Here is a 12390-nt window from a genome sequence, read left to right on the forward strand (position 1 = left end):
CAATTACTATTCATTATACACTTTCATGTTTCTCACTCATTTAATATAAATAATTAATACTTCATATTTTTTGTTAATTATATTACCATAAAATAGCACGTGAAATAACCCATTAATGTAATATTTTAACTTATTTATTTTATTTTATTTCCTTTCCTTCAATGCCACATGTATAAAATTCAGCACTATAGAGCTCTCAGGGTTGTTTGAGATAATCTAAATAAGTATATTTTTTGACTTTTTATGAAATATGGATTAGATTTAGGTTGAATTTGAAGTGATGTATAAGAGAAATGATATGACTTAAATAAAATGATTTGATTTAAATAAGATAATAATTTTTTAACTTTTTATTTTTTTCAAGATACGCCAAACTTGACCTCAATCACCCACCAAAAAATAACCCAACTTTACGTAAGAATAGAAATTTTCAAACGTATATATATATGTAAATGTATTTCCATAGTAGTAGCATAGCAACTCAAGCACACGAACTAGAACTAGTACGGCAGTTGCGCTCCCAAATCTCGCTCATCACGCCTCTTTATATTCTCGCCGCCGGCTTCATGTAACGGTCATATATCGCCTCATTTTCTCTCTCCTATAACCCCTTCCTTTCTAGTTTCTCTCTCTCTCTCTCTCTCTCTCTCTCTGTATATATATATTCTCTCACTTCATCCCTTCAGTACACTCACGCCTCCGTTGTCTCTCTAAATTAAGAATTAGCTTGAATAGTCACAGGTTTTGGGCTGTAATTAGGGTTTGATAGTTATGAGCTGTGACAAGTGTGTGCTATAATGGTGGCTGCTGTGTCTGCTACGCCGAACCCTAATAAGGTCTCATCACAAGGTGGGGTTCACCACCAGAACAACCCCAAAAGGCCTCCATTGTTACCTTCTGAGGCTGACAATGGCGTCGTTGGCCCTCCTCCTCGGAGACCCAAATCCAGAGAAGTCACTTCTCGATACTTGTCTTCTAGTTGTACCACTTCATCATCTTCGTATTCATCATCGTCGTCGTCGTCGTCTTCGAATTCGTCTTCCTCCAGGCGCTATCCTTCGCCTCTTGTTTCGAGAACTGTGCCGATGACGCCGATTCCTGCTCCTTCACGGTCGCAATCTGCGGAGCGGAGGCGGCCGGGAAATGCCGGGGAGATGTCGGCTGCTGCGAAGTTGTTGGTGGCTTCGAAGAGGAGTATGTCAGTTTCGTTTCAAGGAGATTCGTATTCGCGCAAGGCGAAGCCAGCGCCGGCGACGAATAATTTGACTAGTTCGAGCAGGAAAGCGACGCCGGAGAGGGAAAATTCGAAGCCAATTATTAAAGATCATCAGCATCGCTGGCCTGGGAGATCGCGGGAATTGAATTGTTCTATGACGATAAGGAGTTTGGATTGTAGCCCCGCTGATAAGAAAAAAATGGGGGCATTGCAACAGCAATCCATCATCATGATCGATGATAGCAGTAAAGCCTCAGTTGCTAGCCCCAGATTGAAAGCCAATCCCGACCTTGATAAAGCTGCTCCGATTGTAATTGATGCTATTTCAGATGCTGGATCTGCTGCCACTTCTGATCTGGTTGCTTCGGACGACACTGAAAGTGTTACCTCTGGAAGCACTGGAGCGGGAGCGGGGGCGGGAGCTGGAGTTGTACAAGAATGTTGTGTGAGAGCTGCTGCTCCCGTGCGTGGAAGAGGGCCACGCGGCATCGTGGTGCCCGCCAGGTTTTGGCAAGAGACTACTAACCGGCTGCAGCGCCGATTGCCAGAGCAAGTTTCCCCAATTTCAAAGAATAATAATGGGTTGAAAACGGTAACTCCACCAAAACTCAATGCATTGAAGAAATCCTATATGGATAGTCCAATTTCAACGCCTAGAGGAGTTTCAGGTAGCAGGGGTTTATCTTCTCCTCTTCGTTGTGGTGTTCGGCCAGCATCGCCAAGCAAGCTTGTGACATCTTCCGTGTCATCCCCATCGAGGGGGATGATGAGCCCATCTCGAGTGAGGAATGGCGGTGTAGCAAGCACCGTGAATAGCGATTTGGGAAACACTCCTTCAATTCTCAGCTTTGCTGCTGATGTAAGGAGGGGGAAGGTTGGGGATGCACACTTGCTGAGGCTGCTACATAACAGGCACTTGCAATGGCGATTTATAAATGCAAGAGCAGACAATGCAATGATGGTCCAGAAAGTGACTGCAGAGGTATATAGCTTGTTGATTTCTTTCTTTGTATATGGATCTTTTATTTTTATCATGTGTAAGTTTGTTTATGCAGTGATGAGTTTTTTTTACATACATTCATTTATATTTCTGTTACCATTACCACACTACCATTGATGTATACAATAGTTTTGGTTTGTATCTAATTTTCTCCTGCCTTCTCATAACATCTATGTTTTGATCACTAATATCACCTATACATTTGTTTCAATTGTTTGATGGAAAGTATCAGTTTCTATTGGTTACAAGTTGGTACATTGACATCTCTAGGGTGGAAAATTCATGGCATGATGAAAAAAAAGAGCAGATGACGACGGATAATCCATGGATGTGCAATAATTTATTGGAAGGTTGCTTTGACCCTTTTTAAATCGACATATAAGTAGGATAGAAAATATAGTTTGCTCCCTTCCAGCAGCTACTATTTTGTCTTATCTTGGAGATGTCATCTGGAATCCAATAAAAGTAAATGACTTAAATAGTCAAAGGGGTTAGATAAAAGTTTAGAAGGGATGAAGGCAGAAGAAGAGAAAAGATATTAGGTGGTGTATACCACTGTTTGGTTTTTTAACATTATGCCTATGTATGTATTTGAATTTTTCATAGTTGCTTATTTTTCCCTTAACCATAGGCCTCCTTATGCTTTAGGAATGAATATTATAATTTCCCTGATGTAGAAAGAGGAATGAATTTTCTGTTCAAGGGGGACCATGTGCTGAATTCTATTGCATAAGAGAATGAGGGAGGAAAGGAAAATGTTTTTCTTTAATGTGTTTGGGAATGATGAAGTAGTTGTTTGAGAATAGCTGCATGAGTGATATGTTTCTATTAAATGGTTATGGGCCTGACCATCTGAGACATTTTATGCATGTTTGGCTACTTAAATGGCTGAACAAAGATATAACATTGGCAAGATTGGATACTAGTCCAAGCAGAAAAGATTTGAGTTACTGGTGGTAACTTTGACATTCTTCAGAAAGCTATAGTTAGTTGCTGTAAACATTTAATTTTGTTCATTTGATCCTAAGTTCAAAGCTTGGTAAGTGTACTTTCATCTGAAGTGTATTTTCTTTACTTTAAACAAAAATAAAAGTAAATAAATTGTATATAAAAGAGAATATTATATACAATATATATATAAAGTACGTATACTGGCCGGTCTGGGCTGCGATAATGACTATTCCCAAGCCCAAGCCCAAGCCATTTAATTAACGGGTCAAAAAGTTCTGTCCAGCCCAGCCCTATGGACTTAATTATCAATGCCAAGCCCTTGAAAATGCAGGCTGGGTTGGCCAGACCACCGGGCCGGTGCCCACCCCTACCTGACAGCAGTAATGTATCAAACAGTCAATATTTAACAGTGGGAATATCCTTCCCTTCATTTTTCACACACAATTAGGCGGATTTTTCAAACGTTAGAAGATTTGCCGATCAAAAGGAAATGTAGAAATTAGATAACTTTGTAGCTAATATGTTTTTATTTTATTTTTATTTTAAACCTAGTAATGAGGTATTGGAACAATATTTTTATTGTCTTTCTAATTGTTCTTCTCTGTACCAGAGAAGCCTATACAATGGTTGGGTGGCTACCTCGAAATTGCTGCATTCTATCAAAACCAAAAGAATAGAGTTACAGTTGTTGCGGCAAAACTTGATGCTATACTCCATCCTCAAGGGACAAGTAAGATCATGAATTCATTGCAGTTATGTTTCTTATGGGGTTTGTTGTCTTGATTTTATTTTAATTTTTTTTCTTTTTGCTTTTGTTTTCAACTTTTTCCTAATTTAAAAGTCATGTTCTTTTAGTGCCATGGCCATTGTCTTTTTAGCATTTTGTTTGAGCTTAATCTTGGCCACTTCTGTTTTGTTGCCTTGTGCCTTTAATAGAACTTTGAAATGTCTTTTGATATGCTAGTTTTGCTGATCACCATCTTCTTTCTATTACTAGATTGAATATAGAACAGAACCTGCCCTGCCCTTCCTCTTAAATTCACTTAGCTGAATATATGAAGAACTCTTTCTCTTTAGCTCTGGTTTTGCTAGACAAGCAGGCACAGACATACCCAAATTACACCTGATCTTGTACACACACTGTCATGACCCGAACCCGCCCCCGCCCCCGCCCCCGCCCCCGCCCCCATGGATTAAGGTCATACCTACGGCCTCAAACAATTCTTAGACATATTTCAATAGAGTTAAGGGGCCAAAACGGAAGCAAGATTAAAGACTTTGTCTATAGAGCTGTGCTTACATGGTATAGTAAAATCATTCCACAAATATTTCGTAATAACTCACACATACCCATAGAGTTAATCTGTATCCAGGAACTTTCAGTCATACAGTCAGCCAAACAAAACATATATACAAAGGTGATTCAACGTTTTCACCCACATAGCAAAGATATAACAAAAGAACAAAAGGGCAAAAGCAAGTCTTGTGCGTGAGATATTAGGGCTGACTTCTCAAAACTTTGACAGTTTCTCACATACTTCACCGAGGCTGGGTTTGAACATCTCTTGGCTCACCTACATATATATGAATGAGAGTGAGCAAAAGCCCAGTGAATAATATCAAATAAAGAAGATACATGAATGAAGGTCGAAACAGATATACATATATCAAACGGCCTTAGGCCCATTACGGCTTCAAGCCCGAGCATATCAAATAGCCTTTGGCCCATTTCATTCATGTCTGACGGCCTTTGGCCCAATCATTCATGTTTGACGGCCTTTGGCCCAACCATTTATGTCCGACGGCCTTTGGCCCAATCAATTATGACAAACGAATATTTGTCCACAATTCAAACAAACTTATGAACTCAAATAGGAGTAAGTAATTGGACAAATAACATACTTTAAAATATCTTTACTAAGATATTACTCACAGTGATCCGCTGGATGATTTGCCCTTGTGCTTGACCCTACTCATATCATAAGACATAATGAGTCACAAGCAATTCAATCCGTTTTCAATTCATATATTCTTCTTTATCCATTCACAATGCTCAATGCATGCCTAAGAATGCTGAGAAATGAAAGAGAACGGAAAATGAAACACAAAACAATCTTTTCAAAATTTCTGAAACAGGGATCCCAGCTCGAGCGCAGCTTTCGCCACTTGAGCGGACCCTTTTTGTCTGCAAAAGTACTAGTTGCCTCATTTTTGCCCTCGAGCGTGACTTCGGACGCTCAAGCTGAGAGTCGAAACATGTGACTGACGCTCGAGCGTGACTCCCTCCGCTCGAGCAGACATCAATGTTTGCAAAAGTTCTGGGAACTAACATTTCATGCTCGAGCGGCGATTTTCCCGTTCGAGTGGACAGGCCAAATCCAGAATTATTCTTGAAGTTCAAACTCAATGTTTAAAGGTTCAAAACTCATGTTTTTGACACAAAAGACATCATATACAAGAACATGAGTAATTTGGAACCAATTGACCAAAATCATGGTCCGCCTCATAAATCTTGAATTCTTTTCATAATTTTCAAAAGCCATATACTTTACTTCATACAAATTCCATACCCTTATCTATCATGCATGCATGTCAATTCTTGACTTCATCTCTATTTCAAATGATACAAATGACACTTATAATCATGAAACTCATGAAAATTATGCATGATGTGAGATTTGGTGCTCAATTCTTCTTATTCAACATGATTCATGTTTGAATGTATAAGATCATGGCAATTATGCACATGCATGTACATACAAGCTCCAAATTCATCAATTTTAACTCAAATTATATTCTTGATTACCATCTAACTTGAATTCACAAAATTACAACATCAAATTTATGAATTCATAACCAATTTCTAGAAGCTCAAATCTTCCAAATTATGGTTAATTCTTGAGTTAATTTTCAAGATTTCCAAGCTTCTTGATCAAAGCTTCAATTGCCTTCACTCTCTCTCTCTAACCGACCCTCTCTCTCTCTCTAGGGTGATCCCAGCCAAAGGAGAGGAGATGAGCTCAAAACATTGCTCATAAATACAAATAGGCCACTTATATATGTTGGCCTAATCAAATTTGATTTAGGTTAAGTAATTGAGCTTAATTTAATCATTCTGAATCTAATTATTTCGTTCCGAATCAGTTTTCAATTAAATTTCACCATAGGCTCTAAAAATTACGCCAATCATAATGGCGTAGTCAATTTCGGTTTCTGTGGCCGATAAGGCCTTTAATTTTCAGTTTATAATAGTAAATTGAACAGATTTTCCTACGGTGAACAGATATAAAGCCAAAACCACATATAATTATATAAATGGCACCCAAAATCATATTAAACACATAATCACAATCATAATTAAGATTAATTAGCATAATACGGAACAGAGTTATCACACACACGCGGGCATGCAATCCACCACCATTACTCACAATCTCCTTAAGAACACAACTTGGGAACTCGAGTTATAAGTTAGGACTATTTCATCGATCTGCAGAGACCAAAAATATAGAATCTGTAAGATTGATGTATGGGAAAGAGTTGTGTCATTGATCTGCAGAGACCAAAAATATAGAATCTGTAAGATTGATGTATGGGAAAGAGTTGTGTCATTCTCAGTCATGCTATGGTCATTCTCTCTTTGAAGTGGGTAACTTGAATATTTTGTTCCATGGTCCATGGTGGTTCTCGGAGGGGTGATTGCATTTAAATCATTTGGACAAGCATTTTATTTTTTTTGTTTGTCATTTTTTAAATTCTCAAGGTCACATACAGGTATGCACATTTGTTTGTGAGTAGGGTTCATTAGTTCTACCCATCTGTCCATTATTTTGGATCTAATGTATTTGATGAATGCAGATTCTTTATTTGGATGATTGGGATCTTATTGACTGGGATCACTCCAATTCCTTGTCTGGGGCTATTGAAGCATTGGAAAGCAGCACTCTCCGGCTTCCTATTGTTGGTGGTGCAAGGGTTTGCGCTCCTGCCTTCTGTCTTGAATGAGCATTGGCATCCCATCATCACTTAATGCATAGCCAATATAGCATTTATGTGACTTTCAGAAACCATTTTCTGTTTTGGTTTTTTTAAAAATTTTATTTTCTTTTTTATTTTGTCACAGGCAGATACTCAAAATGTCAAAGATGCTATTTGTTCAGCAGTTGATGTGATGCAGTCTATGGCATCCTCTATATGCTCTTTGTTGACAAAGGTAATCTTGTTGATCATTTGAATTATCCTTCTTGTTTTTTGCAGTGGCAGTAAACGTTGAATTTGGTTTATAATATTAAACTGGTTCTATTTATTTATATTTTTTAGTTTGATTTGCTGAAGTGTTTGGATAAAGTATAATAAGTAGACCCTAAGCAGAACAGTTTTAGGACATATGGTAATAGGTTCCCTTATTTTAGTTTATAGCATAGTTCTTGTAAGTATATATAGTTCATGGCATTTAGCAATGTATTATCATCACACATTTCCAGAACAATACATTTTGCGGTTATTGTGACCTGCTGGATTAAGAAGATTGTGCTCAGGATGTCTGGCTATATAGTAGTTAGGTCAAATATTACAGGAAGCACAGATACGGATACGGGATACGGATATGGATACGATACGATATGGCGATACGACAAAATTTGAAAAAGTAGGATACGGGTACGGCGGGGATACGTTCGTAAAAAATATTATTTTAACAATTTTTAGTAATGCAGTATGCATAAAAATAAAACTTAAAGCAAAAGACAACTTGATTAAGAAGAAAGATTCCTACAAAATTAAGAGTCTTCAAGGTCAATAGTTTCAACTTGTTCCCCTTTATCAGTGAATATCACAAGACCTTAGCTAAGGCCAAAGCCAAAAAATCATTCTTAAATAAAAATTTCAGCAAATATACTTTTTTAAGTCATCAATGATAGCCTAGGAAGCACGGATACGAATATGGTGATATGGGGATGTGGATATGGCGATATGTCAAATTTTGAAAAAGTATGATACGGGTACAGCGGGGATATATTCATAAATTTTTTTTTTTATAATTTTAATAATGTAATATGCATGAAAATAAAACTTAAAGTAAATTAATAAATAAAGAGAGAGATTCCTATTAACCTAAAAGTGCTCAAACATTCATAAAACATCCAAAACTAAAAGCAAAAGCAAATGCAAATGCGAATGCAAATTAAACATCATCCTTACATGCCAACACCCAAAAAAGAATGAGAGCAGAGAGAAGAAACGTGAGAGAGTGAGAAAGCGAGAGAGAAGTGAGAGAGGCAACAAGGATACATCAATTTGACAAATTCTATTACTTTAACTCTCACTATATTCCTCTTATGAAAGAACTAAACAAAATATTATAAGTAATATGTAACTTCGAGTATCCGATACTTCAAAATTAAGTATCCGATACTTCGAAATTAATAAAAAATTAATTAAGAAGTATCCGATACTTTTAAGAAGTATCCGATACGTATCCGCGAGTATCCGAGGAGTATCGGTATCCGATAAGTATCCGATACGGATACGTCACCCTTTTTGAAGTATCCGTGCTTCATAGCTTTGATTCATTGGGAATCATACACAGTAAAGGTCCAATGATGAGTAAGAGGTAAGAACCATAATACAGCCACTTGAACTTTTCTTTGTTTGAAGGGTGTGAAGTATAATATCGGATGAGTTCTATTGTTGCCTTAATGTTAAAATTTTGGTCACTGTGTTATATAATCAAGTTTAGAGTGGACTTAATATTCAGAATGCTGGGATTTCAATTAGCCCTTCTGTAAGTCATTTGTGTACTGACATGTAAATGTAGTCTGTAATTCTTTTGCATTGTCTTTGCATTCGAGGTTTGATTATTGTGTATTATAGTCCCACAGATCTAGTATCATGATTATTTTGCAGGATTTCAAGGCTGGGGTTTAGTTTTTGTTTAAGATTTGAACATGCTAACTGCCTTCCATATATCAACCATTATTGTCTCACATGCATTATTATTATTTTTTTCTGCATATTGTCAATAAGTTCAATGGTGTTCTGAAGAGAAAATGGTTCAACAGAAACTGGCTCTTTATGTAATGGAAAATTATGGAAGATTGAAGTTCCTCTTCTTCTATGGTTTTTCCATTCCTTTGTGTTGCCACTTGTGTAAGCACATCATAATTTTTAAGTACAAGTATAAACACCTTTTGTAAGCACATCATAATTTTTAAGTACAAGTATAAACACCTTTTGTAAATATGGTAAAATGTGCCTTCCTGAACATGAAAGCAAAATTATGAATACTATGGGTATGTTATTAAAAAATCAGCATAAAGTGAAAACCATGCCAATGTTATCTGAGCCTATTTTGGTTGGGATGGGTTCCCCTCCATACCTTATCTCTCCATACTCCTATTATGGGGTTTAATTCCAAATCCATGCTGATGATTCGAACCGGCTGTCTCGTAGGTTTTGCAATAAAAGTCATCCATACAACAAATGAGTTTCATCGGACATTTATAAACATAAGAAAAAAATCACATTTTGTTTTATAAAATAAATGACAAATGTGATTGTAAACTTAAACCATTTATTTTTTAAAATAAAATGTTATTTATTCATATGTTTATAGTTATCTGATGAAGTTAATTTTTTGCATGACTAACCTTTATTGTGATGTCTACAAAGTAGATGATTTGGATTATCGGTGCGGGTTTAGAATTGAGCCCTATAAGAGAAGTAAGGAGAGATGAGGAATGGAGGGGGGAGCCTATCCCATTTTGGTTGGGGAAGGGTTTTTTATTATGCTTCTGAGAAAGGAATGAAAGTAGAATAAAGAGCGCCAGACTTTCTAGAAGTTGGTTACATGATTTTAGTATTTTTGCACACTTAATCTAGCATATATTTACAAAATTGCTTGTTTAGCAGTATTATTGGAATATATTTTCTTAGCCTCAAGGTTATCTCCTTTTTATGTGGCTGGTTGTCACCTATATTGGCTTTCTTTATTTCTAAATAGTTCACCATGAAATTTTCTCCTTAGCTAGTTTATACAGAGTTGTAACTCTCTTTTACTTTTAGAAAGTGGTTTTACAGGTCCACCTTTCTATTTTAGTGTGCATCCAACTGTCTAAATCATAGATCCAACTCAATTCTCTTTAATTTTTGGGGTTTTTCTTATTTTAATTCTTTAATGCTATGTATGTTTGGATCTAGGATCTGTGAAGGGAAAGAAAAATGAAATTGCTTATGTCTATTCATTCTTCTATAATTAAAGAACAGATTTTTTGAGAAATGCCTATTCATGTTCTTATTTTTTAACCCAACCAACCAAATTCAAAAACCAGACATAGCATAAAGAAAATGGTGCTTGAAAATTGTTAAGCACTAGATATTAGGTCTATATAGTGTGAAAGATCTTTCTTTCTTCTTTTTTCTTTTCTTATATTTTATTTTTAAATTTGGTTTGGTGGGCGTTTCAATCTTTGCAAATTTATTTATTTTGAGTTTTTTATGGATAGGTATTGTAATTCAATTTTTTGGATGTGCAATTGGTAAACTTTTTGGTTCTATTATATTAGGAAAGAAAAAGGAAGTTTTGAGTTTATGCAGATTATGTTTGGTATGATTGGAGAATAGGAAGAAAGGGGAAAGAGGAGGAATGGAAGATGCGCATCCCTAGGAATGGATTGTGTTACTTCTTCTTGTTACCAACCTTTCAAGTGCAAAAAAATCAGTTCAATTTTGAAAAAATGGGAGGAGCTCTTTCGTTTTTTTTAGGTAAGCGAGTTAGATAAACCAAAAAAAAACAGAGAAGATAGAGAGGAGCAGCTCTTTCCTTTCCCATATATTTCTACCTGGTGTCAAACTCAGTGTTTGTGATTATTATGTTTTTAGGACACTCCTCTTTTTTGTTTTTCTTATCTTTTTGGTGTATATTGTCACATATCAATTGTGCCAAAAGTTGACAAGATGGAAGGAAAGAAAATTCTGTTGCCATTTTCAGGTTTTTCTGTAAATCTCTTTTCCTGGATGCCTTTTGGTTTCATCATTTTTTTTCGTTTAAATTGATGATGCCAATGAGTTAAGGATAGCTTATAAGTGGCTTTGATGCTTGCTTAAATTGAAGTTCATCTCATGGTCTATGTTTCTGAACCATTTTTCTTTGACAGGTAGACCAAGTGAACCCATTGTTGTCTGAACTTGCAAACACAACTGCAAAGGAACGTGCTTTACTTGATCAGTGCAAAGATCTATTGTCCACACTAACAGCCATGCAGGTAAGTATTGAAATTGAAGTGTTATTTATTTTTTTTATTTTGTTTTTTATTGTCGAGAACTGACGAGAGTTATAAAAGCAGGTGAAGGATTGCAGCATGAGAACACATATACTACAACTGAGGTGTAATAAGCCTTCAGACCTGACAAATGAAGTATAAAAAAGCTGATATGTCAATTTGACTGCTTACCTTACGAGCTAACATAATGTGAAATCAGAAAGTAGCGTGTGGTTGTTTGTGGCTTGGAAAAGCTGAGTACCCATTTTTGCCGCCTTCAAGATCTGCCGATATTGGCTATACGAGGTGTTTTGAATTTGCACAGATGGTGAAAAATTGTCTTTCTCGACTTCAGTAGTATATAGATAGATTGTATACAGGTATTCTCTATTATAGTAAAAAGGAAAATGTAGGTAAATATGTATAAATGATGTTTTCAATTCCCCAAGTTCTCAGTGGTTATTGTCCAATTTCTTTTAGCAGGCATGTCATCATAAAATGCTCATATGTTCTTTTTCTTTTCTTTGCTTTTAGTACTTTCCATTGTTTGTAATGGTGATAATATCTTAAATGGTGTCACTGCCAATAAAAAATCAGAAATTGGATTAGATGAAAAGTATGGTCTCTCACTAAACCCAATCAGTGTGTTTGGTTTGAGTTTTCTAAATTAAGTTTTTTGAAAATTGAATTTTTTGGTTTTCGTATTCTTTTGTTTTTAATGAATATTTTTTAAATTTTAAACATTTTTTTTACTTTTTTAGATGCGTCTTAGTTACATGTATCTAAAAAGTAAAAAATTTGTGAAAAAATATTTTAAAAAATTAATAAATACATAAAAATATAAAAAATATTTTTTTACTTTTTAGGTGTATTTATTTTAAGTGTGTCTAAAAAGTAAAAAAATTGTTTAAAATATTAAAAAAATTTAGCAAAAACAAAAAAATACGAAAAATAAGAAAGTAGAA

General features: G+C 35.6%; 1 protein-coding gene across 2 annotated transcripts; it reads left to right on the forward strand.

Moving 5' to 3' along the window:
• Positions 1 to 387: 387 nt before the first annotated feature.
• Positions 388 to 11904, forward strand: LOC145792695 (QWRF motif-containing protein 2-like). Of its 2 annotated transcripts, none has more exons than XM_082873975.1 (6): positions 388 to 2198; positions 3778 to 3897; positions 7026 to 7142; positions 7291 to 7380; positions 11321 to 11428; positions 11510 to 11904. In XM_082873975.1, the coding sequence occupies exons 1-6, from the start codon at positions 798 to 800 to the stop codon at positions 11585 to 11587; spliced, it is 1914 nt and encodes a 637-aa protein (XP_082730101.1). In that variant the 5' UTR covers positions 388 to 797; the 3' UTR covers positions 11588 to 11904. The 2 variants fall into 2 exon arrangements, 1 of the variants encoding a protein (XP_082730101.1); XR_014332442.1 differs by having other exon boundaries at positions 394 to 2198; positions 3783 to 3897.
• Positions 11905 to 12390: the final 486 nt, after the last annotated feature.

Source organism: Camellia sinensis, chromosome 6 (genome assembly GCF_055761805.1).
Source record: "Camellia sinensis isolate YWXY chromosome 6, ASM5576180v1, whole genome shotgun sequence".
In the NCBI taxonomy this organism is placed as follows: Eukaryota; Viridiplantae; Streptophyta; class Magnoliopsida; order Ericales; family Theaceae; genus Camellia; species Camellia sinensis.